The sequence below is a fragment of the Salvia hispanica genome, chromosome 6, assembly GCF_023119035.1.
Source record: "Salvia hispanica cultivar TCC Black 2014 chromosome 6, UniMelb_Shisp_WGS_1.0, whole genome shotgun sequence".
Classification (NCBI taxonomy): domain Eukaryota; kingdom Viridiplantae; phylum Streptophyta; class Magnoliopsida; order Lamiales; family Lamiaceae; genus Salvia; species Salvia hispanica.
The window spans coordinates 43,150,153-43,175,977 of NC_062970.1; the positions used below are offsets into that span (position 1 = coordinate 43,150,153).

At 35.7% G+C, this 25,825-nt stretch overlaps 5 protein-coding genes across 8 annotated transcripts; 2 read left to right on the forward strand and 3 right to left on the reverse strand.

Annotated features, from left to right (window-relative positions):
• Positions 1-2,212: 2,212 nt before the first annotated feature.
• LOC125195994 (protein transport protein Sec61 subunit alpha-like) lies at positions 2,213-5,227 on the reverse strand. Its single transcript, XM_048094327.1, has 7 exons — positions 5,094-5,227; positions 4,343-4,716; positions 3,992-4,219; positions 3,518-3,872; positions 3,310-3,434; positions 3,024-3,159; positions 2,213-2,745 (listed from the first exon to the last, which is right to left on the reverse strand). Exons 2-7 carry the CDS (start codon positions 4,684-4,686, stop codon positions 2,506-2,508), a joined length of 1,428 nt encoding a protein of 475 aa, XP_047950284.1. The 5' UTR covers positions 4,687-4,716; positions 5,094-5,227; the 3' UTR covers positions 2,213-2,505.
• An 882-nt stretch (positions 5,228-6,109) lies between these two features.
• Positions 6,110-8,462, reverse strand: LOC125192632 (ER lumen protein-retaining receptor A). Its single transcript, XM_048090256.1, has 6 exons — positions 8,207-8,462; positions 7,438-7,703; positions 7,065-7,180; positions 6,661-6,734; positions 6,520-6,583; positions 6,110-6,442 (listed from the first exon to the last, which is right to left on the reverse strand). The coding sequence occupies exons 1-6, from the start codon at positions 8,295-8,297 to the stop codon at positions 6,406-6,408; spliced, it is 648 nt and encodes a 215-aa protein (XP_047946213.1). The 5' UTR covers positions 8,298-8,462; the 3' UTR covers positions 6,110-6,405.
• A 786-nt stretch (positions 8,463-9,248) lies between these two features.
• On the forward strand, positions 9,249-12,153 carry LOC125192898 (ubiquitin domain-containing protein 1-like). 2 transcript variants are annotated; one of them, XM_048090572.1, is made up of 5 exons: positions 9,249-9,393; positions 9,489-9,536; positions 10,445-10,567; positions 11,709-11,828; positions 11,899-12,153. In XM_048090572.1, exons 2-5 carry the CDS (start codon positions 9,491-9,493, stop codon positions 11,961-11,963), a joined length of 354 nt encoding a protein of 117 aa, XP_047946529.1. In that variant the 5' UTR covers positions 9,249-9,393; positions 9,489-9,490; the 3' UTR covers positions 11,964-12,153. The 2 variants fall into 2 exon arrangements, with proteins under 2 accessions (XP_047946529.1, XP_047946527.1); XM_048090570.1 differs by having other exon boundaries at positions 9,267-9,536.
• Positions 12,154-17,990: 5,837 nt separating this feature from the next.
• Positions 17,991-20,587, forward strand: LOC125192507 (U-box domain-containing protein 17-like). The gene has a single exon (XM_048090102.1). It carries the CDS (start codon positions 18,245-18,247, stop codon positions 20,390-20,392), a length of 2,148 nt encoding a protein of 715 aa, XP_047946059.1. The 5' UTR covers positions 17,991-18,244; the 3' UTR covers positions 20,393-20,587.
• Positions 20,588-20,808: 221 nt separating this feature from the next.
• Positions 20,809-23,170, reverse strand: LOC125192509 (heat stress transcription factor A-4c-like). 3 transcript variants are annotated; one of them, XM_048090103.1, is made up of 3 exons: positions 23,016-23,170; positions 22,204-22,833; positions 20,809-22,088 (listed from the first exon to the last, which is right to left on the reverse strand). In XM_048090103.1, exons 2-3 carry the CDS (start codon positions 22,417-22,419, stop codon positions 21,102-21,104), a joined length of 1,203 nt encoding a protein of 400 aa, XP_047946060.1. In that variant the 5' UTR covers positions 22,420-22,833; positions 23,016-23,170; the 3' UTR covers positions 20,809-21,101. The 3 variants fall into 3 exon arrangements, with proteins under 3 accessions (XP_047946060.1, XP_047946061.1, XP_047946062.1); XM_048090104.1 differs by having other exon boundaries at positions 22,204-22,451; positions 23,016-23,164; XM_048090105.1 differs by lacking the exon at positions 23,016-23,170 and adding an exon at positions 22,898-22,970 and having other exon boundaries at positions 22,204-22,451.
• Between the last annotated feature and the right edge of the window lie 2,655 nt (positions 23,171-25,825).

Consider the following 25,825-nt stretch of genomic DNA (forward strand, 5'->3'; position numbering starts at 1 on the left):
AGGCAAGCTGAAGAATTTTTTTAATTGGAAATGCAATAAAGTAGTAAAACTTAGTTGATTACTATAGCTACTAATAAATAACTATCTTTATAGTATTATAAAAAAGAGTTTTCTAGTGGTAAAAGTATTATAATTGTGTGGCATGGAGTATGAACCACTGAATACACATGATTGTTTCTATCTTCCTTTTGTATTAATTAAGACTCAACGCTCCTTCATCATTACTCCAAATCAATATCTTTAGACAAACACATTTCCGTTGCCAATTACTTGAAGTATCAAATCACTCTAATGAATTTAAATTCTTTCAATGATTTATTTGCTCCATTTTTTATATGTAAAAGAAAATTCAATGATTCATTTCATTCGGATTTTCTCACTAAGACGAATAAACAAATAACTAATAACACCCCAAATGATTTAATCTATTTTTATTATATGTTCATGGACACTTTGTTGGCATTTTCACAACTTGTTCATCACATTCTATTGGTCTAAGTTGATTCGAATATAGTAGTTCATCACGATGCATGTCAAAAATTCATAATTATAGATTAAATTAGTGTTAATAATGATTGTAGAAATTTGATTAATCCTAATCAAGGGGGCCTACCATGTTATAAGTAAGACTGATCAAAATTACACCTACTAAACTTGAGAATCAAGTCTACTGCCAACATTTGCAATCATAATAATCATAATACTTTATTACTTATATTATTCGGCTTCTTCTACACCCATGGTTGGTCAGTTTGATTTCACGTCAAGCATTAGTCTAGGTATATACATACATACAAACCAAATATGGATATAATTAATTGCACAAATGATTTTAATTGCAATTGATAAATGATTAACAAAAAAACAATTTTTTAAAAGATGATTACCTAGTAAGTAGTAGCATGAAATTGCAATTGAAGTTTTTATCACACTTAAACATATTAGCACGCATGCTTGAGCTCACACGAAAAGGGCACTCCATCCTTTTGTAAGTGAGGTTGTTTTCTCATTTCTATTTTTATTTTGCATTTTATGTTCTAGTATTAAATTTAAGCAAGGCCAGTGATATTATGATATGACTATTTTTTTACTACTATTATGCTACATTTAGAGATAGAGAACAAATAAATTTGAGGAAGAAGTTGTGATAAGTTGAGAATCAAAGTTGTGGGTGTGAAAGTGATGTATTGAGGTAGAAGTTTTAAAGAGATGAAAGATGAAATGTGTTAGAGATATCTACATGTAGCTTATTCAATATAAAAAATGTGAAGTGAAAGTAATATCAACTTAAATATCTAATGATCAGGTTTATTTGGTTTTTTCTTCACTGATCAGGTACGTTTCAACGAATGAAAGCAGATAAAGTGTTTTAGTTTATCTAAATTGTTGACTTTTAATAGGGGGTAAATCTGATTCGGCCACATCGAAATAATGGGATAGATTGTTAGTCAAATGATTGTATATGAGATTAGTGGAAGATGTCATAAATAGAAAGAGTGGTAATGGTCCATCGTGTTTCAGTTTAATCCTTAAATACAGACACAGAGAGAGACAAGGATGACAATACTCAAAATCTATTGAATCCACACGTCTTACTTTCTCAGCATGCTTTCCACCAACAAGGCAACAACTAGTTGAATTCTCCCCACTTTGATACTAATCAAAATGGTATTTTATTTTCTTTTATTATTCTTTTGTGAATCAGGATAAATACACAAAAGGCTATGAAACAAACTTGGAAGAAAAAAAACAAGGAAAGATGATTGGGACAAATTAAAAGACAAAGTAGAAACCGCAGTTGCAGAATAATCCGAAGAGCATTCCCAGCTCCAGGCTGACAAACACTTGCATACATTCCCGAGAGAACGTAAGCACCAGCCTCGTCCATAGCAATTAAGATACCGAGAAGCTTCTGATCACCATCTCTGAGGCCAAAACACAATTCAATCGAGCCAATATGATACGGGATGTCAATTGGCCAAGAAAGGGGCGATAGATCTTCATGTGAAGAAAGTGAGCCGAAACTTCGATGATTTTGGAGGCAGCCAGGAGTTGCATCACCAGACCAGATATAACAATGGGTGTGTTGATACCCAGTTCAATGACAGTTCCACCAAGAATATGAAAAAAAGAAATATAATTTGATACTATAAAAAGGATCTTTAGTCTCTAGTTCCAATCCAATATGGCATGCAAATTCGAAAAACTAAAATAAAATAAACAGAGACGAGATTTTATTAAGTTACATCAAGTGTTTAAGGAAACAAAATTCGGAATTTATATAAAAAATAAAGATACAAAGTATCCGATGATTTAAAGCTAATACAAGACTAAGTAGAAAAACCTAGGCATATTTTGCTCTAAAACCTCGTGTCTTGAGAAAAAAACGAAGACATTACTACCACTAACATTACGCGGTGCAGTTTCTTTAAAGTTGTGGAAGCTCCAGCTTGTGCAGTATAAACTATCCATAACGGTTGAGGATTATCTTAATTGGCCTATGGCTTAAAAGCCAAAGAAACCAAGCTCACTTGCTTTCTCCTTCTCAAAGGTCTCAAAATATTGATAGATGATCGTCACAGCAAGAAGGATTCCAGTTCCTGAACCGATGGCACCCATGAAATCTGCCAACACAGTCAATGCACCAATGCACATTCCTCCAAAAGCTGCAGCAGTTGGGATATAGCGGTTAAGTTCCTTCTGTAAATTTGAGTCCCTGTGTCCAGGCATAACCATTTGTTGCTCCTGCAAATTATCAGCAAGATTGCGTAAAAATATCAGTAAGGCTTTTCTGGGATGTCGTAGCAGCATTCATGGTGCTAAACAAATAGAGCAAATTAATGGAAAGGGATGAATAGTAAATAAACTTTATTCATGATATCCAACAATTGATCATAGAGCTAAGAAAATTGAAATGTGGGATGATAGTATTCAGCAAAATTGAACTTCATAAGCAGGTGTTTTACTGTATGATGTATTGATGTACTATGTAGTTTATGAGTTCAGAAATTAACAATTCTTACCTTTAGCTGCTTAGCGACATCTCTGGCAGAGGATCCGGAAACTTCAATCCAGGTCTTTGAGAACAGGGCACACGCAGATAGCATGAATACAATATAGAAAAGCGCGTGGAAAGGATTTGCTGCCACATCTGCTAAGCTGAGAAAAGATGGTGGGAGATAACAAGATCAATATGAACTCATGGTCAAATAAACTTCAGATATCACACCAGGAAGGAAATAAAAGGTAGTCTTTGCATACATGCTAAAGAGACCTGTAAAAATCAACTAACAATTACAAAAAGTTTACCTTGATGGAGCAGTGACATAGTAAGCAAGGCCGCCAACTGGAATCGATTGGCCTGTATATCCAGAATCCTTCCATGTGCCCAACAAGTTGACCAAGAAATTTCCACCATATTTCTTGTATAGCAACTGCAAGGCGGTACAAAGTAATTAATGAAATTCAAGAGAGGCAACAAAAAAAACTAGAAATCAGAAACAAGAATTGGGCTTACCTGAGAAATGAAGTATAGATTGGATACAAGGGCAGACTGAAGAATAATGGGCATGTTGGAGGTATAGAAAAGCTTAATTGGGTAAGAGCCTTGTTGTCCACGGGCATTTTTAGATCTCACTGGCAACACCACTCTAAAGCCTTGGAAATATATCACGATGAGGAAGATCAGAACGGTAGCGAGAAGATTGGTCACATTTGGAAGATTCTGCCTGTAAAATGCCTCTCGAAGTGCACGAACTTTGTCTGTTCTTGTTATAAGCAAATGGAACAATGCAATGACAGCCCCTTCAAACTCAGCACCTCTGCCACTGTTGATAGTTGTAGGGCTGAAAGCTTTCCAGATAATACTTTCACTGCAAATGAGAGCAGAAAAGTTTATTGCATTGCCAAAAACTAATTTAGTGAACCATTAGTACCCTAGACTCCTACTAGCAAACCAACTAAGAAACTTAATAAAAGTTTAGTTAGTTACCAGATATTGGTAGCAATGAACAAGGAAATCCCAGAACCAAGACCATAACCCTTTTGAAGCAGCTCATCCAAGCAAATCACAATAATACCAGCAAAGCACAGTTGCAGAATAATCAGAATAGCATTCCCCACTCCAAGCTGGCCAACACTTCCATACATTCCCGAGAGAACATAAGCAACAGCCTCGCCAACAGCAATCAAGATACCAAGAAGCTTCTGAGCACCATTCCTAATGCCAAAACAAGATTAAACTGAGTCAAACACACACCTCTGATACAGATGAATCAATTGGAAGTTAAAGGATGGCCTTCGTGTGAATAAAGTGGCGGATAGCACAAAACAAATAACTTACAATAGCGCCCGGTCTTCGCGGACATTGTTGTCAACTTCAATGATTTTCGACCCAGCCAGGAGCTGCATCACCAGTCCAGATGTGACAATGGGTGTGATACCCAACTCCATGACAGTTCCACGGCTCGATGCGAGAATAGCACGCATCCAGTAAAAAGGATCACCTCCAGTAGTTGAATGTATGCCATACAGAGGAAGCTGGCTGCAGACCAAGAATATGAAAAGCGAAATCACAGTGTATATAACTTTCTCTCTAAACGGAATCTTCCTGTCCGCGGTCTGAACTTCGGGCAGAAACGAAAGGAACGGCTTCACAAGATGCAACACCCTAAATCCTCCTCCCATTTTGCAGAAGATGAACACAAACTCTCAAGCCTGCGCAACACACCATTACAAACATGCTATAATTAGGTCCAAATCGTTATACTACAAGCTACAATTGCAATTCAAAACTGACATTACGAGGAAATAAGATCGAAACAATGAAATTGCCTAAACAACAATAAAATTCTGCTCTATATGATTCCTAATAATCACGATTCACGAGTAACCTAGATTTTCGATAAATCAGGAGTAGATCTAAAACAACCTAATCTGGACTTCGAAAACTCCAAATTCGGTAACAATAAGTCCATCTAACTACTAAAACCCCTATAAATCGGAAAGCGTAAAAACGAAACAGATCAATCGAACAGCAATCACTAATTCGCAACAATGAGCTAGAAACGGATAATTGATGCAGCGAAACTCACCGTGAAGAAGCAGATCTGAATTGAAAGTGGGTAGACTTGAGGCGGAATGCCCCAACAACTGCGTAATGGAGTTGAGGCGTTACAATTTAGATATTTCACACAATAATCTGTTTGAAGCTTTCAGAGTTGACAAAGTCTAGTATTTATAGCCAAATAGGCCCACGCCCAAATTCCTAAACCAACTACTTCAAGGATTCTACACGACTTCTAAAAATTTTATTTATGGAAAATAATATATTTATTAACTTATTTACTACGATTTTCACATTTTTAGTTTATTATATCTCGATCTATATCCATTAAAAATGAAATAATCCTATTATTACCATACATAAAATTTCAAATTTTGTCCTCGTTAAACTAAAAAATCCTTCTCCTTTCCTTGTTCTGGTTCGCTTTGTTTAAATTTAGTGATTAAAAAAAATGAACATTCATATCTGAATAATTACTATATTTTGAAGTAGATATCTTCCGACAGAAAAAATGTTATATCTAGATAAGCTGCTCCATTATATATAGGAGTAATGTTTTTACACTTAATACTATAAATTCAATATTTTTTATATATAATTGTATTTAGGGTTATACATGACTTGATCCCAAATATCACTAACTTATCTACAAAATTAGTCGAAAGAATAATAAACTTAAGCCCTTATTGAATTTCTAACAAGTTTAATTTCAGTTCGGAGAAAAATGGAACTAGTGGAAAATTTACAATAAGCTCTAAGTTAATGATTTTTGTGATCATTTTAATTTTATTAAAAAAGATGTAATTTTATGAACCAAAAACCCTTGTATTTATGATACCATCATTTTTGTGATTATTTTCTAGTTTATAACACAAGATCATAATAATCAAGAGATGTAAACGAATAGATAGGAGTACATTTTTGCAACGCTATCCATTTGCAACTAATTAAATTATTCATCCTCAGATTTGTATTCATAACATACTACTATGATTACTAGTGTATTTCACATTGCATAACATTTCACAGCAACTTTACGAAGCGAATCCTCAAAAACAAAAATTTCCCATTCGAACACAAGTTGAATTTGTAAGCATGTAAACTAGTTAACAAAAGTTCCTTCAAGGATTTACATGTGCTGCATAATATACATATACTGACAATAGTTTTGTTTCATTGCATTTCTCAAAAGGAATTTGTAATCTTGGAACATAAATTTGTCATATCCTAAGATCAGACTCCACCTGAAACTCCATCAAAGAGACAAAACTTCAATCAAAATCATGGCATGAGCATATCAATGCAGACCGTCCTATCTGTATATGCGCCCCGTGTTTGTATCAGGCTGGCAATTTCAGCTTTGAATTATTTTTCCAGCTGCAATAAGAGAGTAGATCTTAGATATGAATATGCACAACATAATGGACAGGTTAGGAATTCCGTCAGCGAATCACCTGATAAAGTAATAGTAAAAGAAGTCTGCGTAAAGAGCTGTTTGGACAATCCCGGAGACACAAGCTGAGAAGGAAAAAACGCACAAGGTTAAACATCGATGATGACAAAAGAGCCGTGCAACCAATTTCTTCATGACTTACCGATCCATCTGCTGAAATGATCTTCAGTGAAATAGCGGTAGATCCAGTTTAGGATGTAGAATGCTCGATAGGCCCTGTTAAAGTGATGATACCACAGTTCTAATTATCTGGGAGATATGAGATTACTTAATATGTGTGCAATGGTTTCTCAGTACCTAAAACAAACAATATATGCTCAACAATGCTGAATGGTACCACTTAAAATTGCAGCTGAAAATTCGACATAGATTCAAAACGGAACAGTGATCCTAAGTTTTCAACTAAAAGTTTACTTTACGATCCTGCACCCTTCTTTCTCATCCAAGCATTTATGTCATAGTAATGTCATTATTATTTAGTGCACAACGAAAAGAGCTTATGGCGCAGTACAAATAAAGCTAAAAATAAGATAATTATCAAATTACCCAAGAAAGAAAATGTATTGTCCAGCCAGATTGTCCACATTTCCACTTCTTTGCAACAGAACCAACTGTGGTAGTATTGCTACAGCCTCCAAGTATATTGAAAATGCCCAAAATATCTGAGATGTAATAAAAAAAAGTTGTTAAGAAGTACATATACAAAGCACAAGGCAATATCTTCTGTAGGAGTACTACAATATAGGAAGAAGACAGGGAACGAATGAACAAACAGGACAACTGGAAAATCAAACAAATGCATCCAAAATTAGTTTCTAAGATTAAGATTGTAGACACTGAACATCTCTCTCGCAACCAGAACAATTATTATATACAATTAACTCAACAAGAGTTTCAAACGAGTGGAGATTTAACTAACCTCCTCAAACGAGAACTTCTCATTAACCAAAAGTGCCAAGAGAAAACATGCTCCCACCATAAAATAGTGTCTAAAGGTGTCCAGGTCACGGTCATAGGATCGCCTAATTACTGGGTGAAACCTCATGTACCAAACAATTGCCAAAGAGCTTGCAATGAACACTATTTTCATAGTGGAGTTATAAACCGAAATGAACTCGGTAAACAAATCGAGGTACCGAGTCAAGAAGACAATTGCATACAGTTCCTGAGTCTTTAAGGAGATCCCTGAATTGAATGTATTACTGTCAGTTTCACTATCTCATATAGTCACAGTCACAATACACACAAATGCCCAAACACAATATAATCTCTTCACTTAATCAGAGATTCAGAAGACAAGAAAAATGCACAGAACATCTCCATCACCATCAAAGGCTGACCTATCAACGACACAACTAAGGCAACAAATTCCACGGAGCATAAATGTGATCACAACTCAATTTATCGAAATCTCCTCGCATGATTGCCTCAATTACAAACATCAGTGGCTCTGGCAAATGCTACAGCTAGTGCACCATCAAAATGAAACCCTAAACTATGAAATTCTAGATACTGCATATTGCAACGCACAGTAAAAGGGGGAAATTCAACAGATTAACAAATTAAAGTTCACATAACTTAGTCAATCACTATCACACCATTACAGCTGAAACAAATAAACACGCAAAACGATGCATCAAACAGCTACAAGGCAAAATTAGGGCGAAATTGGGGGAAAATTGCGTGACCTGAACACGATTTGGTGGCATAGATTTTGAGGAGAAGCACTAAAATGCTGACCAAGTGCGTCATGTCGCCGATAAATCTGAAAATATTCATCGCTGCGAAGAGTTCGAGATTTTTTTCTTTCTTTTTACGTTTTCAGTTTTTTTTTTCTTTGTTGTTTCTTTGCAGAAAGAGAAAATAGACTGGGGAGGTGGAGGAGGTAATGGAGTTTAAGCTTTGACGCAAAGCAAAAATTAATTGCAAATATTGGAGTGGAATTGAGACGTGAAAGAGAAGAGGCGATATTTAATTATTAATTAATTTTCCGAAAATGAAATAATTAGCGAGCTGATGTGGCAGTTGGAAGCTCGTTTCAGCGTACACGAAGCCATTGTGCCTCTGACTAAAGTTCATCCTTTTCTATTTATATTTTAATTATTTTTTGATGATGAAATACTTACTTTAAAATATTATATTTACACAATTAATGATAGAGATATGTGGAAATTTATATTGCAATGGCGTGAGAATAACATAATTAAAAATGACTATAATATTAGTGCTTTTTTCAATCAAATAAACCAACATATTTAGGATATAGACATATAGTAAGAGTATTACTTTATCCCTAAACTTAATTGAAAAGATAATTATAATAATTTAAAAGAACTAAGCGAAAAAAATGATGACATCATCTAAAACAGTCTCATGTGAAACGTTCTTCAAGTTTCAAAATTCATGCTTCTACCTTAAGCAACTCAAAAAAAAGAAATAAAAATATGCTTTTCAGTCAAATATATTCCGTATTTGTTTATTATATTTGCCCCCGTAATACAAAATGAAATAGTAAAAGAACAACATTAATCATTTAAACTGATTATTCTCTTAAAAAGGAATTGATTATAATATGCAAAAGGGCCTTCAAAAGTCAAAACAAACAATAGTAGTATAAGAAAGCAAATTTGATTCGAATTAATTAGCAAGAAATTAACAGTAATTTTGAGCTGTATTGACTAGTTAATCACCTAAATACCTAATCCAACTCCGTAATTAAAGTAGTAAAAATTAACAAGAAATTAAGCAAAACCGTTGAAAGAGAGTAGACTCGCAGACTTCCCCTTCCCCAGCAAGAAGCTGTTTTAGAGAGAGAGAGAGGGAAGGAGATAGAAATTCGTGTTTACCCAAACACCAAAAATCAAATTGACTAATGGTCCCCCTCTCTGATTGTTTCTATTTTACTTTAATCCGGTTTTTATTGTTGACACTGGAAATCATTGACCGGACCCAATTTCTGTGACTCGACAGCCATGGGTTGCGCTGGATCGCGGGAGAAAGTAGTTGGCAGTGGCTCAGGTACTGTTTCGATTAGGTATTTGATTGATTGATTCATATCATTGCTGGATTGTTTCGTTGATTGTTGTAGCTGGTTGCTGAATGTGGCAAGGGTTTGATCTTAATTCTGCAATTACTGTTTCATATTTTGATCAGTTTGTTTTTGAATGATGTAGAGTGATATGCACTAATCTGATTGTAGACAAATCATGTGTTGTTTTCTTTGTGTTTATGTTTAATTTTTTTTACTGTTATTGATTGAAGTGGTCAGCAATTCTGTCGTATGTGTTTCAGCCTTGTGTTATCTGTCTTGTAAAGATTAGCCTAATTACAGTGTTTAGTTGCTCATAGAAAAGATAGCTATGAAGCCATCTGGTGCTTCGCTTGTGGTGCTACAAAGAAATGAAAATTTTTGGTTGATTTTTTTTTTTTTTTTCATTTTTCCTGTTTCTTGTTTGCACACCATAGCTGATTTGGTTGATTTGGATTTCATGAATGAATCGTTTCCATTTACCGTGCATTTTGATTCCTGATTTCAGAGTATATGAAAAAGAAACAGAGAAGCTATCCGCATAATAGTGTAATGAAGTAATGGAAGTACTTATTTATAGCTCTCTTAGCTTTCAAGAATGAGTGTACCTTGAATATATAATGGTGCAGCTCACCTATGGTTCTCTATAAAAAACCACATGGAATTCTCGGGTGCATAGTTGCTTACTAAGAGATTGAGGGTGAAAATTTAGTGATGCTGGAAATTTGTTCCTGAGACATGTCGCCTTGAATGATGAATGTGATATATATGCTCTCTGCACATCTATAGATATCTAGTTTTGGTAGTTAACCATTATGTAGAATCGTAACACTGTTGGTGAGTCTGCTTGCCTGATAAAAAGAAGCCCTTAATTATGCTTAATTTTGTCTGAAACCAGATACTTCAAAGAAGATACGGAAACCAAAGCCATGGAAGCACACAGAAGCAATAACCAGAGAACAGCTAACGCAGATGCGTGAGGAGTTCTGGGACACTGCTCCGCACTATGGAGGAAGGAGAGGTAATGTAACAGATGATGTCTTTCTGCAATGTGGCAATACATATGATCAAATTATGGTTCTGTGCACTTAAACTTGTGGGTTTATTCATCTTTAGGGTTGGCCATCTGAACTGGTATATACTTTGAAATTGTAAAGTCCAAATGGACCAACACTGGCCTGTTAGTCCGATTAGCTTTTTCGTCCTTAGCTGTATTCATATTTGCGCTGTTGATCACAAATGAAGCTATATCTGGAAAATCAGCATTATATGGGCCGGTGTGCATAAAATCTACTTTAGGTTGATGCATTTCATCTCATTGAGATCAACTCTTTTTGTTTTCCATCAGATTTAAATTGAACATGAACTGTGAGGCTGTTAAACTTAGCTGGATAAAGTACTTGGTGAATGTTCAGGGTAGATATTACAAGAAGAATACATTGATATGCTAGTAACTCAATCACATGTGTATTCTAAAATTAAGGGTGAAGTGGTTTTTAGTATTGCATACATCTTTGAAAGCTATAGTAGAATTTTATAATCTCCTTTTTGTTTGTTAGTGTAGAACATCCTACCTTATAATGAATATCATGTTTTAAGTATATAGTAAACACATGTATTGTTAGCTTTTGCTACTTTTGTTCATTTTAAACATCAAGTAAATTTCTGTTTCCATATTGAGACGTCTTCTTTGCTTTCACACACTCATGGTATCTTCATGTTGATCCCATCTCTAGTCTCTGAATGAATGGAACTGGTGAGATTAATTGCTTGACCTTTTATATTGAATATAAGGTGTGAGTTTGAGCTTACTCTTACTGCAGCATGATTGATGAATAGAACACTTGTGGTTCCATAATAAGACCACTTCAATGTTAGGTCCTATCGTCATGTCAGATCTTTAAACCATTTTGATGACATATTTGGTGAGGACTGAGGAGAGATTTCAATAAACAACCATACTGACTTGCAGGGTAAATTGTAGCAAAAAACGGTGTTGGTATAAGATCTATACATCTTATGCTTTTTTAGACTTCTGGTATGGTTACTATTCCTAATAAAATGAGGTTTGGTTCATTGTGAGTCAAACCAAACTAGAAAACACTTGAATTTAGTTATCTTTGCTGCTGCTTCATTTCCTTCTTTTTCTGTAAAATCAACAGAGATCTGGGATGCTCTCCGGGCTGCAGCTGAAGCTGATTTGACTCTTGCCCAAGCAATTGTAGACGGTGCTGGCGTTATCGTTCAAAATCCCGACTTAACAGTCTGCTACGACGAAAGAGGTTGGTGAATTTTCCTCTGCAATAATGTGCCATCCAGTAATCCATCCTTAATGGAAGATGTTATTTGCAGGTGCCAAATATGAGTTGCCCAAATATGTTGTGAGTGAGCCTACAAATCTGATCCGCGAGAACTGAAACGATATCACAGTGACAGTATATGTGTAAATCGACCTCGTGATTCTTGTTTCTGAATTCACCATCCCATTAAATCCTGCTCAATTGCAAATTTTAAATTTGTTGAACATGTTGTATGAAGCTCTTACCATTTTTGTACATACTTGCTTTGGGTGATTAACCACAACCCCACCTAAGGTTCTCTCTTGCATATGTTGTTCTGTTCATTTCATTTCTGGGTTTAGGATTTTAGAGAATAAATGAAACATATATCTCTCTCTCCAAAACACACAAACACACACTAGATCAGCTGGCAATTATTGATCATCTGGGCTGGCAAAGAGGGCCAGTTTGCCCATTAAGGAAAAAAAATATGCATGACTAATATAGATGACTCATCCTTTTTTTTTCTTTTTTTAAAGACAACTCATCCTTGAGATAAAGCAAAAAAGAGAATGAATTAACCCTGCACATGTAATATAAAACTATGTCCAATAATTTTGTTCTTCACTTTCAATTAAATTAATGTGTTCCGTATTAGTAGTAAATAATTAACTCCACAAGTACATGAACTCGAAGGGTTCAAAATTTCAAATAGTCAAGAATCATGATTTGGTTGCAAGATCGAAGAGTAAACAATTAGCATTCCCTAATTCTTTCATACTGCTTGGATTTTGACAAAAAGAGGCATTTATCAAGATGTTAAAAACATTCTTAAATAGTGATTCAGATTTGGGCCGTTTGTCACAGCTATTTTTTGTAATCTTATAACTTTCGCCTATTGTAAATTATTTTAAATAGTATCTTTTTGGGATATATTAATTCAACTGCCCAATTATTTGATCTGTTTTGCTATTATTTCTCAATATTTTTTCAGAATAATAATAATAGTAAAAAAATGCTATTATTTTTATTTTTACTATTATTATTAATTGGAAGTCCACATTTTCGTGTAACTCATGCAGGAACTATGTAAGTCAACTACAGCGTAAATATCGCGCCAATAACAGCGACGATTGTGATTTTAGAAAAAAAAAATAGGGTTACAATAATATTGACTTTATTTCCTAAGTAGGAAGGGAAAATATAGTTGGTTTAGACTTTTAAAAGTGTTGACTATTTAGACTACGTGGTCGGCTGCTTTGAATGTCATTATCCAATAGTCGTCCACTATTTTAGACCATGCATCGCTACAAACCAATTTAGTGGTGAAAGGTGTAAATTTTTCTATCGAATAATAGTGAATTATAAATAAATTATTGACAAAATGGTTCCAAATAAATTTATTTTGTTTTTAAATCTAAATTTAAGAGTATTCAAGTGATATCAAAATTTCAAGGAGTACTATTCATAAGCTATAAAATTATTCTTTATGATGTAGTCCATTTGAAATGTTGGTCTGGTATAGAGTTTCTAGCTTCTTCTTTGGTGCACCATATTGTATCAACATGTAATTTACACTTATTACATGTCAATGTTTATTCTTCCGTAAATTTCACTATATTAAATTTCATTGAACTTGAATCATTCTTAGATGTATCGTTTCTCTGTCTTTAGAGCATCTTCAAGGAGGGAAGGAATATAGAAAAAGAAATATCATATATTCACCTTCTTAAAAAATAAAATATACCCTTCTAAAAAATAACATATTTCAAAGGGAAAAGGTATATAGAAAGGTAAATTAATTCTTTTAAATAAAATAATCATACAAAATGCATTAAAAAATATAAAGTGTAATACCTTTTCAAATACCTTTCCCTTGGAGAATGATTTTTCATGAAAAGAAGGTAAATATGATAGTTACAAGATTTTACCTCTCCATTGATGGAGAGGTAAGAGCATCTCCAAGAGAAAGGATAAATGGAGTAAATAGAAATAACTACCATATTTACCTATTCTTCATAAAATTTCATGCTCCAATAGAAAGGGTAACTTCTTTCATTTTGAGAATGTATCTTTACTTTTTTAAGAAGGTATAAGAATCTTTTTGAGAAGGTAAATGAGAAACATACCTTCTCAATATACTTTTTACCTTTGGAGATGCTCTAAGGATACCTCTTCAAAATGAGAAAAAGTATAATAACTTCTCAAATACCTCTCCCCTTAGAAAATATTTTTCAAGAAATAAAGGTAAATATAATAGTTATATTAGTTTACCTCGCCATTTACCTCTCCCCTTGACTATGGTCTTACCAATAGTCTTCTCACAAGACATACTCGAACCTTTCTCAATTAATCCTTTCTAATGTGGAAGACTGAAAAATGTTACAACCACAAAGCATATACTCTGAATATCAAGAGATCTAAATCGGGCTTAAATTAATGCCATTGTTCATAAATCACTATATGAGAAATTTCTACAATTACAATGTTCCTCAATCATTCAACCCCTACACTATACTTATCTTTGAGAAAAACATACACCATTATATTAAGACTCGATCACAAGGGAAAATGAGGATATTGAAACTTTCCTATAGTTAAAATATTTTTAAGTATCAATAGTTCTAATTTTTATTATAAATCATTTCACTTTAGAAATAACATTTTTTTTATGTTGATCTATTTTACAAAATTGGTCTATTTCCACTTTTTTTTAAGTTTTTCCCTTTTATAAGGTGAGCCATGTTATTCACTTACAACTAAATGTCAATGTAAGCCGCAATCCATGGGCCGGTCCAAATAGCCCGCCAAATTTATAGGGTTAGGGCTTAAATTTTCTAGCCAGATAAGATTACAACCTGATTAGCCTGCACCCGATTAACCCGTAACCCGTTAGGGTCAGACCCGAAAACCTGATGGGCTGGCCCGGAAACCCGATAAAATTTCTATCGTTCTATTTGTTTGAGTCTAATTCGACACTTCATTGGTTATTTTATAATATAAATTACTAGAAAAATAACTTTTAATTTTATATATTAAATATATAAATTGTATATTACATTTTTATTAACATAATAATAGACAAATAAATTAAAAACTTCAAAATCACTAAAAAATATATTTAAATTTCTAAAAGATGCTTTAAAATTTATTGATGTTTATGGGTTATTTTGCATAAATCTCAAATATTAGTATTTGATCATGTTTACGTTTGAGATTAAGCATATATCTCAAATTTATCATAATTAAATATTTAACATTTTATAAATATAACTAATTTTCACCATTATTTATTGGATTGATCGCATGTCAATTTTTATCGGTAGCAACCCGATTAACCCGTTAGGCTAGCCCGAAACCCGAGCTTTTAGGGTTAGGGTTGAACTTTTATAACCTGAAAAAATACAACCCGATTAGCCCGCACCCTATTGTTCCACTTCCGCAACCCAAATAGGGTTGACCCGAAAACCCAATAGACTGGCCCGAATAACATCCCTACTTACAACACTCCTATCAGTATATATTTTCTATCTGTTTCGCTAACAATTTTACTTCAAACGCATGTTTTCTCAAGGTTTCTATTTTTAAATGATAGAAAGAATATAATTTAACAACAACATAAATATAAAAGATTGCCCATGTTAGTGGACATCTAAGTACTATCAATATACACAAAAACTCCATTTTCTATGTAACCAACAATATCTAATCCATCAACATAAAAAATAAAAACCGTTAGAGTAAGAATTGGTTTAATGTTATTATTACTAGGTTCAGTGTTCTCGTAGAGCTAACCATTAATTAATCCTAATCTTTAATGAGCTCATAATATTGGACGAATTATTACTCAATTAATCCCAATAAATAATAGAAAAGCATCCAAAGCAAACGGTCTGTGACGGCGGTGGTGACAGATGATAAACACAAGGACAGCTATGGCGGTGAGGTGGGCAGCGTCACAGCGCGGTATCTGTAGCTGTAATTAAATTGGGCACCGTTTTTGGGTTTGACTTTGGTAACCCGCCAAACACGTAAGCATTTATTTGACTGGTGAATCATTCAAACTACGTGGCGTGATCGCACCGAATTCTTACCAACCGTCGTCGTTTCTTTCCACAATTGGAAGTTGGAAATATTATCCGCTCCTTCGAAGAGTTGTGAGATATCCAATTTTTCATTTATTTTAGTGCATTCTTGATAAATATGGATTGATATGGTATAAATTATGGAGTATTTTGTTAAGTCACTATTTTTTTTTAATAAAGGGAAGAGAGTTACTACTGTAGAAATTTAAACTCAATTCTTTTATTAGTGCAATCGACCGCAAATCACTTCTAACGAATCATGCAACAACAAATGCACAAACTTCTTCATTAGCTCAGGTACCATTGTTACAAATTTTGATTTCACACTAAACTCGAGTGAAACTCTATCTACTTGATTTCAATCTTTATTAATAAGCATGGTTTATTCGGATAGATTCTCTTGTATGATGATTCGAATACTTTTCACCAGTGCAAAAACATTTTAGTTCAACATGTGCACAACAACCAAATTATCGTTTTTTACAAATAAAATTTGAACCAATCATGTATGAGAAATTAAAGCCTATCAGAAATCAATCATAATGCGGCTTGTAGTAACCGAGCATCACCCCATTCATATCGGATAACTAGTACTCCATATCCTAGACTATAATAAAAATACTAGCATAGCATTCTATGAGTGTGGAATCTCCGTGCTTCATAAAGCTCCGTCGATCTCTTGTATTAGTACTTTGAAAAATCTAATAGATTAGACTATTTATGAATTATAATTTATATAGTAGCATAATTTTTCTAAGTATATATATAATCTTCATGCTTTTTTTCATTAATTTATAATATATTTTCATTATTAGTATTTTGTTATTAGTTGCTTTGAATCTTGATAAATATTCGGCCATGTGCTCTGAGTAAAGTCTAAACCATATGAAAGAAAAAATAAATAAACGAAGATCAAAAAAAGTTCCTAAAAGAGAAATTCACGAGCATGAAACCGAAAGTGCTTCATAAGCACCATTTCAAATTGCACTGTTCTTATCAAGAAATATGCACATGTTCCACCAAAATACAATTTTCTTTTTACAATTTTTTTCATTTAACAAACAAATTGGGCATTTGTTTCAGTATTGAAATCAGGCACTTTGCTCAATCCACATTTCTGCTTTATTCAGCTTCATCTTGATCTTATTATCCTGTTATCTTTTCAAGAATTGACCTCAATTCCAACTCTAGATTGTTTTTAACAATTTCAAAATGAGAATTTTAGATTTGTTCAAGAACCAATTGTCACTCACTTATGGAATGGGGAAAGTAGATGCATTATTAAAAAAGTCAAAATGAAGTAATGATGAAGCTCTCAGTTCAAGTGATTCTCACCTTGGTTGTTGCCAACTTTTATTGCTCATTATGACTCGTTGTTTTTTTCCAAACAGAACCCTATGCCACTACTTTATTTATTTAGTAGTACTACTCCTACTACTATTTATTTATTTTAATATAAAGAAAAGTTAAAATATTATACTCACTCTATCCACCATAATTAAATTGCATCATTGTCAAAAATAAATTATTCACAATAAAAAATCTAATTTTACTTTTGTTATTTTGATCAAAGATGTGGATGTGGAGAGAGAAAGAGAAGATGAAGAGTGAAATTAAATAATTTAAAAAGAAGTCATATGTAGAAATGAAATTCAGGTAAAATGAGAGGATGGGACAACTGCTAAGGTTAAAAAACTGTTAACGTTAAGTTTCACTTTTGGCTTTAGTCAACTATGTGCTCAATTGCAAAACCATCCCTACTTTTATCATATCTCTTTTTCTTTTACTTTAATTACAACCCACAAGAATTAAAGCTAGTCAACCTTCATCAACCCCTAAGCATTCCCTTAACCCATAAAATTTAAATCACAATGTGTATAGTTACTTGAGAATTAAATTATTAAATACAGTTTAATAAGTTTGACATTGTAAAATTCAGAGAACTATATTTATTTATATATAATAAAAAGGAAAAATAAAGTTAGGTGACATAATAAATCCCTTATAAAAATAGTAAAATGAATGGACAGAAACACAGATAAATAGCACAAACCCACACCTGGTGTAGGCAAAGGTCGCTGTCAAAGCTGCCTGCATAGAAATTGTCGGAGAAAATTCAAGATTGTTTTTTTATCCCTATTTTTTCCCTATTGAAATTTCAGTCAAATTCTCCATTAATCAAATTCTTCCTTTCCTATTTCCTCCGCACGCGGCTTCTTCACAATCCACAGTTTGTTTTTTTTTTGTGCGATTCCCAAATTCAACTATAATAATCACCAGTTTCGTAGATTATTGAATTTCAAACAAAAAATTTGTTGTTGATTCTTCAAAATCATGGCATCGGCGGCGATATTCTCGTCTCTGCGGCGGCGGAGCTCGCCCTCGCTGGAGGCGTTTCTGGCGCCGGTGGATTTACCAAACGCCGCCGTTTTGGAGGCTCTCCGCGCCGTTTCGTTGTCGTCCTTCTCCGGTAAGAGCAAAAAGGCCCCCTTTTTTCAGGGCAAGAATTCGAGATCTTTAATCCGGAAAATCAGCGTCATCTCTGTGCTCCTCGACGCCCTAATCGATTTGGGGATTTCGGGGATTCCTCCGACTCTGTTTCTGTGCTTGAAGGAGTTGTACCTCCTGCTTTATCGGTCGAAAATCTTGATCGATTATGTCAACGGTTCTAGCAAGCTATGGCTGCTGCTGCAAAACCACTCGATTTCCGGTCATTTCCATGATATCAATCAGGAAATCTCCACCCTTTTCGATGTGTTTCCTTTGTCTGAGATTGCTACTTTGTCTGAAGATGTTCGGGAGCAAATTGATTTGTTGAGGAGACAGTCTAGGGAGTCGAAATTGTTGATTGATAAGCGTGATGAGTGTTCAAGATTGAAGCTTTACTATTTCTTGAATGAATTTGAGAATGGCAGAATCCCAGAAATGAATGAGCTGTACATATTCTTTGTGGAGAAATTAGGGATTTGCGATGTGAAGAGCTGTAGAAGTGAGATTGAGTTCTTGGAGGAGCAGATTGTGAATCATGATGGTGATCTTGAGCCCTGTGCCTCTGTTCTCAATGGATTTGTGGCTCTGTTGCGTTATTGTAGATTCTTGCTGTTTCGATTTGAGGATGGAGATGGGGATTTGGGGAAGTGGAAACGTAGAGTTAAAGCAAATGGATTGATCTCTAGAGAGATTGCAGACACATTTGTCACAATCCCTAAGGATTTCTGCTGTCCTATTTCGTTAGAGTTGATGCATAATCCGGTTATTGTGTCGACCGGGCAGACGTATGATCGTTCCTCGATTGCTAGATGGTTGGAGGAAGGGAATAGTAGCTGTCCGAAGACGGGGCAGATGCTTGTTCATATGAAATTGGTGCCAAATCGCGCGTTGAGGAACTTGATCTTGCAGTGGTGTGTGGCTAATGGGATCCCGTATGATCCACCGGAGAATAGTGCGGATGTGTGCACGTCTGCTCCTCCGAGCAAGGCTGCAGTCGAGGCAACGAAGGCGACTGCAGCTGTGTTGGTCGAGGAGCTGGCAAACGGGACACCACGGGCCAAGACTGTTGCTGCTTGGGAGATTAGGCTGTTAGCGAAAACGGGGAGGGAGAATCGGGCGTATATAGCTGAGGCCGGAGCCATACCTCTTTTGAAACTGCTGCTTCCGTCTGCGGATGCCTTTGCGCAAGAGAATTCCGTGACTGCGTTGTTGAACTTGTCGATATACGACAAGAACAAGAGCCGGATCATGGAGGTCGAAGGGTGTTTAGGCGCCATTGTCGGGGTTTTGAGAAACGGGCACACGACTGAGGCAAGGGAGAATTCAGCCGCGACGCTGTTCAGCCTCTCGGCCGTCCATGACTACAAGAAGGAGATCGCGCGGGAAGATGGAGCCGTGGAGGCTCTGGCCGGGATGCTGGTGGACGGGACTGCCAGGGGGAAGAAAGACGCGGTCACAGCTCTATTCAACCTATCCACGCACCCTGAGAACTGCGCGAGGATGATCGAGTCAGGCGCTGTGAGAGTGTTAGTCGGGGCACTCGAGCGCGAAGGCATCGCTGAGGAAGCTGCCGGTGCGTTGGCACTCATAGTGAGGCAGCCTATTGGGGTTGAGGCAGTCGGGAAGGAGGAGAGCGCGGTGCTAGGGCTGACCGGGATGCTGCGTTGTGGGACTCCGAGGGGTAAAGAGAACGCTGTGGCGGCGCTTCTCGAGCTGTGCAAGAGTGGGGGCGCGGCCGCGACGCAGAGGGTGCTTAAGGCGCCTGCGATGGCGAGCCTGCTGCAGAGTCTGCTCTTTACAGGGACGAAACGAGCTAGGAGGAAGGCGGCGTCGTTGGCGAGGGTATTCCAGAGATGTGAGAACACATCGTTGCAATTTGGGGGATTGGGTTTGGGGTATGCGTTTGCTAGAGGAAATGCGGTTGCTGCCATTGATACAAGCTTTGCTGCTGATGTTTCAATGCCTCTCTCCATTTCAGTGCCTGTGTTGTAGAGATGTTTCGTTACCCCATTCTTTTAAGTTCCAATTTTTTTGTTTTCTTAAATTTGTGATAGTTACAAAATTCATTCAAATAGTATATGGAAAGGGGGTTATACATAAAAGTTATTTGTGCCTGCACAGTTTGTTTCTACTGTCAATGTTTGTAATTACAATTATTGTTAGTATTAGTATTGATTGGTCTGAATATGAACTCACATCACTCCTCACTGGAATAATGTGACACAAAGCTACAGAGTTTCATTTCCAATACTATGCTATCTCTCTTGCATTTGATTAGAAATAAGAGAAGCTATAGCCTAAAACTGAAAGTGTACCTTATATTCTTCAAAGAACCATGTATCATCTCTCCATCTCCCCACGACAAGTAACATACGGCAAGTCATTCAGAGAACTATATAACAAGCATGTTCAAAATAAATAAGCAACGAGTTGACATAAGAACTCAAAACGCGGTACCTCTGCACGCAACACAAAAAACGCTAGAAAGCTAAGAAGCATTCCTCTATTATACAACAATAACTATGTGTACAAAGCAAAAAAACGTAGCTCAAAAGGTAATATGTGCAGGAGGGGAGGTTATAAATCGAATGTCTACCTACTGCGAGATCAAACTCATCTCTAAATCAACAGCCGTAGGCATTAGATATCAAAAGTGCATTCACCAAAAAAAAAAAGGAATACCATAAAACCATACTGTAGGTCAAGTTTTTTCCGCGGGAGTGAGATGCCCCAACTGTTCAGTAAGGTTATTCACACTCCTCATATTCCACCAGGGCACTCCATGATCGCCTGGTTTACTCTCATCTTTCTTGTCACCAGCATCTCTCTCTGACTGAAATTCAGATGAATTGTTCGAACCAGGATTTTCTGTTAGAAACTGTTCCCAAAATACATCATTGACCCCTGTTCTTGCAATCGTTGCTGTCATTACTGCCTGTTCTTCAGCAGGAGGTTGCATATCTTGGGCACTAACAGCTCTCGGTGTAGAATTCATGTCAATATCAGGTGTATTGCCTCCAACATCAAGATTAAGTTGGGTGCAAGATATGCCGGGGCTGAGCGCACAACTTGTTGATTCAACTAACTCAAAGGATGAATTAGATTTTCCTAAGCCTTCACCAACTTCAAGAATTATTTTCTCCCAGAACGACATAGAAGAATCTATCTGATCCAACAATTCCTTGTTGAAAGTCAAAAGTGCATCCGCATCTGAATTGTCGAGTGACAAATTTTGTGAAGATGGCCTCTGACAATCTTCATTACTGGTTTCTTCACATAAGTAACTGTTTCCAGGAAACCTTCTCTTTCTATCATGCCCTTCCATTTGCGGCACAAGATCAGGTTGGTGCAATGTCTCGGCTAAGGAGGATAGCATACTTGCATGATGTTGTTCCACATTTTGTGCGCGTTCAGCAAAAGCTCTCATTTGCAACGTAAGCTCTTGTTTCTCCTCCTTGTGTCTATGCAATTCCACATCGAGTGATTCTTTTTCACACTTGAGCCTCTCAATATCCTCCTTATATCCTTTCCTTTCTAACTCCGTTAGGGGAGGTAAGGGGGGCAGATTTGGTGTTGAGTGACTGTGAACAGGCTTGCGTCTATGAATATTCTTCAAAAGGTGTAGCTTTCCTCTAACAAAACCTTCATTTGCAAATTCCCATTGTTCAGGATCAACTTTTCTGAAACCCTAATAACACACAAAAATGGATCAAACACAGATAAGTTATTATAAGAATCTTTGATCAAACAAATGTAAAAGCACTAATTTAAACACATTTAGCTGTTAAGAACGAACTACTCACATATGTATTTAGCTGCCTAATAAAACTAGAGAAATTGTTGTGCTTGAAGTATCTGGGCAGCAGCTCCCTAGAAAACTCCGGAGGGTTCCATACAATGAAACTTGTATTGTTCTGACTCCAAGACACAATCGAGTCTGTAGATGGATCATCCACCATCTCATACGTCTTAGCAAGGAAAGGCGCCACCGAGTTAGAGCTACACGGAGCCTCATCCATCACGGTAACTTTATCTCACAGTGACAGATGCCCTAAACTATCAAGAAGAAACCAACTCAAAGGGCCGCTCAACGTTCAATGTCTCCTTGAACTTTCACCTAACATCAAATGGACTATCTTTTCGTTTCACATTAACAGCAATACAATCTTAAGCTTCCGAATTAAGACTAAAAACATTGGGAATCGAAAGCAAAGCTAAACAATTTTCAGAAAGGAAGATCTCACAATCGTTCACACTGATATTTTCTCCAATTCAATATCCCAACCCCTACAAATCGAAATGAACATCTCCTAATCAGAATCCCCTCAATCGAAATCAATAGCTCCCAAAATCCACTACTACGCCAATCTCTCCAGTAACTCGAGTTGATAACAAGTCAACCGCAACAATCCAAGCAACAACACCTTGCAATTCTACCGAGAAGAACATAAATACTCAAATCAGAACAACTAAAAAATGCAAAATTAAATTACGCACACATGAAAGTCGCTCAAATCTTCAAGCGAAAGCATCAACTTTGAGACTTGCGCGTTGTGAAAGATACTCCAAACGAATTTGTATACATAAAGAAATACGCATGTGTTGAGCGAATCACCTGATAAAAAAAACAATATGATTCCACCGAATACCTCCAATTTCTTAACGGCCGCGTGCTTCGTTTGTGTCGGTTGGCGTCGATTTATATATTGGAGACTGTGGAATTCTTTCCAAATCAGGTAGGGGTATTCTAGGGTTTACACATTGTAGGGAATTTGAGAGCATTTCTGTACGTAACAATCATCATCATCCTTCTCCTTATCTGTTGTGTAGGTTCTAGGCAGCTGACGAGTAAACTAATATTTACTATCGAACGCCCCTCAACTTCTCTAAAATACTGAAGATGCCCCAATATTTTCCGAAATTGCAAAACGGAATGTATACTACGATTAATTTTAACCATTTTAATCTGATTTGAGTTTTTATGTATTTATAAAATTGAAATTGCATCCTTGTCATTTCATTATATTCGGATATACTAGTATTATCATTTATCATCTTTGTAGATTTGTAGTTACCACTAAATCCTATTACTCATATACAGAGGGTTTTAATTGGAAAAAAGTGATTGCTCAAATCTGAAATGGAAATAAGTGGTTGTCCGAATCTGAATTGGGAATAAGAGCATCCGCAGCGGTAAACACTTTCGTTCTCATCCGTCCGTGCCGCTGAGCACCGCCTCGTCCGTCTGTGCCAGTGGCACGGCGCTGCTCTTAGCTAAGAGCACGTCCGTGCCGCTGAGCAGCACACGTGGCATCGCCTTATTCGCCAACGGCATAGCCGTTGGCTTTTATTTAATTTTTGTTAAATGTGAAATTAATTAAAAAAATGTTTTTAAATAAAAAAAATATTTTTCCACTTCCCAAAAAAATATATCCGTTTTCTTCCCACTTTTAATTTATTTTTCAACTTGCAACACATGAGTAAATGATCCGGGGTCTCAAGAGGCAATTGGGGTTAGAGGACTAGTCTTCCAGTGTAATTTTTAATTTGTAGGATTTTAATTATGTATTTTTTTTATTTTCTAGGATTTTAATTATGTATTTTTATTTTTTAGTATTTAATGATTGGTCAAAGCTGATTAATTATTTGAGAATTATCGAATGGATTTTAACAAACAATATTGGTTTTTAGTTAGTACTCCACTTCAAAAAAGAGTATTGATTTTTTCCCCCTATTTTTTCATCCCATTTTTTCATCCCAGTTATGTTTATTTGTTAAGTTTGGAACTATGTAATTAATCGAGGTAGAAAGGACAATTATGTTGATCCTGACCATAAGATTTCCAAGATTGAACCAGGTTATATAAAGAGGTTTTGGTGACATACCGATAGGCGATAGAAAAAACATTAGACATTCCCTCTCCGAACACTTCAAATGTCGAATTAAGATCAAGTAGGAAAAAATTAACGACATTTTACATTGAACTTATAATTAGCTTTTCGAGAATAATTTCTATAAAATCTACGGTTTATTATTTAATCATATCAAATACTTTACATTGAACTTAGAGTTAGTGGCAGATGCATCATATAACGATGAAAGATTTAAGCTCCTACAACACAATTTTTTTCTCTCGAAAGTGTACACAATCATCTTTAGTCCTCACTAAATTAACAAAGATGGAGATCAATTGTCCGAGGTTGAAGGATTAGAAGCTGAATTAGATAAACAAACAAATAAAAAGAAATGATTTGTTAAAAGAAAAAGAAAATGTCAAAATGAAATTTTTTTGGTGTGCTTTTTAATACACATATATACCTATTTAACTAAAACAAATAATAGTTACAATAAAACTTCTAGCAGCTCAGAGTATATCATAAGCAATACTTAGAGCATCTCCAACGGCGGACGTCGCGGTAGGACGTCGCGGAAGTCCTACCCGACATCCGTCATTGTGGAGCAAAAGGTCGGACACGCCCGTCCCATAAGCCCATCGGATGTCCTCGGATATCCTCGTGACGTCCTACCTGACGTCCGCCATTGTGGAGGGGGTCGGACGTCCCGGTCGGACTTCCGAGTTAAAATTTATTTTTATTTTTTTGTTAAAACTCTATAAATACGGCTCTATATATACGGCTTGTTAAATTCCGTAAATTTGAAACGTATTAATTGAATAATTGTGATTTTATTTTATTGGGGGAAGTCCTAGTGAAAGTCCTACATTGTGCAGTGGGATGGGAAGTCCTAGTAACGTGGCAGGAGGTTTTTGTGGGAAGTCCTAGTGAGAATGGCGCTACCGGAAATGCTCTAACAATTTGTGTCATTTTCTATTTGACTAATCTACCCATCGATAGTATTAACCATTTCAACATTTTAGATAGAAGATAACCTGCATTGCACCATCCAAATTGCGCCATAATATAAGGGCCTAGTGTGCAAATTTCACAAATTAAATACACAATTTTGACATAGAATACAACTACCGTAGATCGCGTAAGATCTTGGTTTTTAGGCACCAATTGCGGTTAGTAATTAATAAACCTCGGATTAATCTATTTTGAGATTTATTTTTCCAAATTTGTGACGCTACTTCGTTTAGATTAATACATTATCTTTTGATTGGGGAAGGGGAAAGCGCATGACTTTTTTAATTTTTATAGGCGTTGAAGTTTCGACGCGTTTTCGGCGTTTCAATTTCCCGAAGATTAATTGCGCCAAAGTCGTGTTAATGGATGGGAACTATGAGATGGGAATCAAATCCAATCAATTTAAATTTCTTTGAATCTTCCAAATGAAAATGACTTGTCATCATGGGTGAATCGTTCAATTTAATGCCATGATATATATGAGAGGTTTGAGTTCATGGAGACATGGGCTTGGTTTGAACCCATAACAAAAACAAAAAAAAAAAAATCAAAAAAATCA

Excerpts from the sequence above, each read along its gene's own strand:
- LOC125192507 (XM_048090102.1), top strand. The coding sequence starts at position 18,245 with ATGGCATCGGCGGCGATATTCTCGTCTCTGCGGCGGCGGAGCTCGCCC.
- LOC125195994 (XM_048094327.1), bottom strand. The coding sequence starts at position 4,686 with ATGGGAGGAGGATTTAGGGTGTTGCATCTTGTGAAGCCGTTCCTTTCG. Across the intron at positions 4,220-4,342 it reads CGCGAAGACCGGGCGCTATT|GAATGGTGCTCAGAAGCTTC; the intron begins GTAAGTTATTTG and ends TTTTGGCATTAG. Across the intron at positions 3,435-3,517 it reads ATCTATACTTCATTTCTCAG|TTGCTATACAAGAAATATGG; the intron begins GTAAGCCCAATT and ends ACCGCCTTGCAG.
- LOC125192632 (XM_048090256.1), bottom strand. The coding sequence starts at position 8,297 with ATGAATATTTTCAGATTTATCGGCGACATGACGCACTTGGTCAGCATT. Across the intron at positions 6,735-7,064 it reads CAATACATTTTCTTTCTTGG|GGCCTATCGAGCATTCTACA; the intron begins GTAATTTGATAA and ends TCACTTTAACAG. Across the intron at positions 6,584-6,660 it reads TCATTTCAGCAGATGGATCG|CTTGTGTCTCCGGGATTGTC; the intron begins GTAAGTCATGAA and ends TTTCCTTCTCAG.
- LOC125192509 (XM_048090103.1), bottom strand. The coding sequence starts at position 22,419 with ATGGATGAGGCTCCGTGTAGCTCTAACTCGGTGGCGCCTTTCCTTGCT. Across the intron at positions 22,089-22,203 it reads TTAGGCAGCTAAATACATAT|GGTTTCAGAAAAGTTGATCC; the intron begins GTGAGTAGTTCG and ends GTGTGTTATTAG.
- LOC125192898 (XM_048090572.1), top strand. The coding sequence starts at position 9,491 with ATGGGTTGCGCTGGATCGCGGGAGAAAGTAGTTGGCAGTGGCTCAG. Across the intron at positions 9,537-10,444 it reads AGTAGTTGGCAGTGGCTCAG|ATACTTCAAAGAAGATACGG; the intron begins GTACTGTTTCGA and ends GTCTGAAACCAG. Across the intron at positions 11,829-11,898 it reads AGTCTGCTACGACGAAAGAG|GTGCCAAATATGAGTTGCCC; the intron begins GTTGGTGAATTT and ends TGTTATTTGCAG.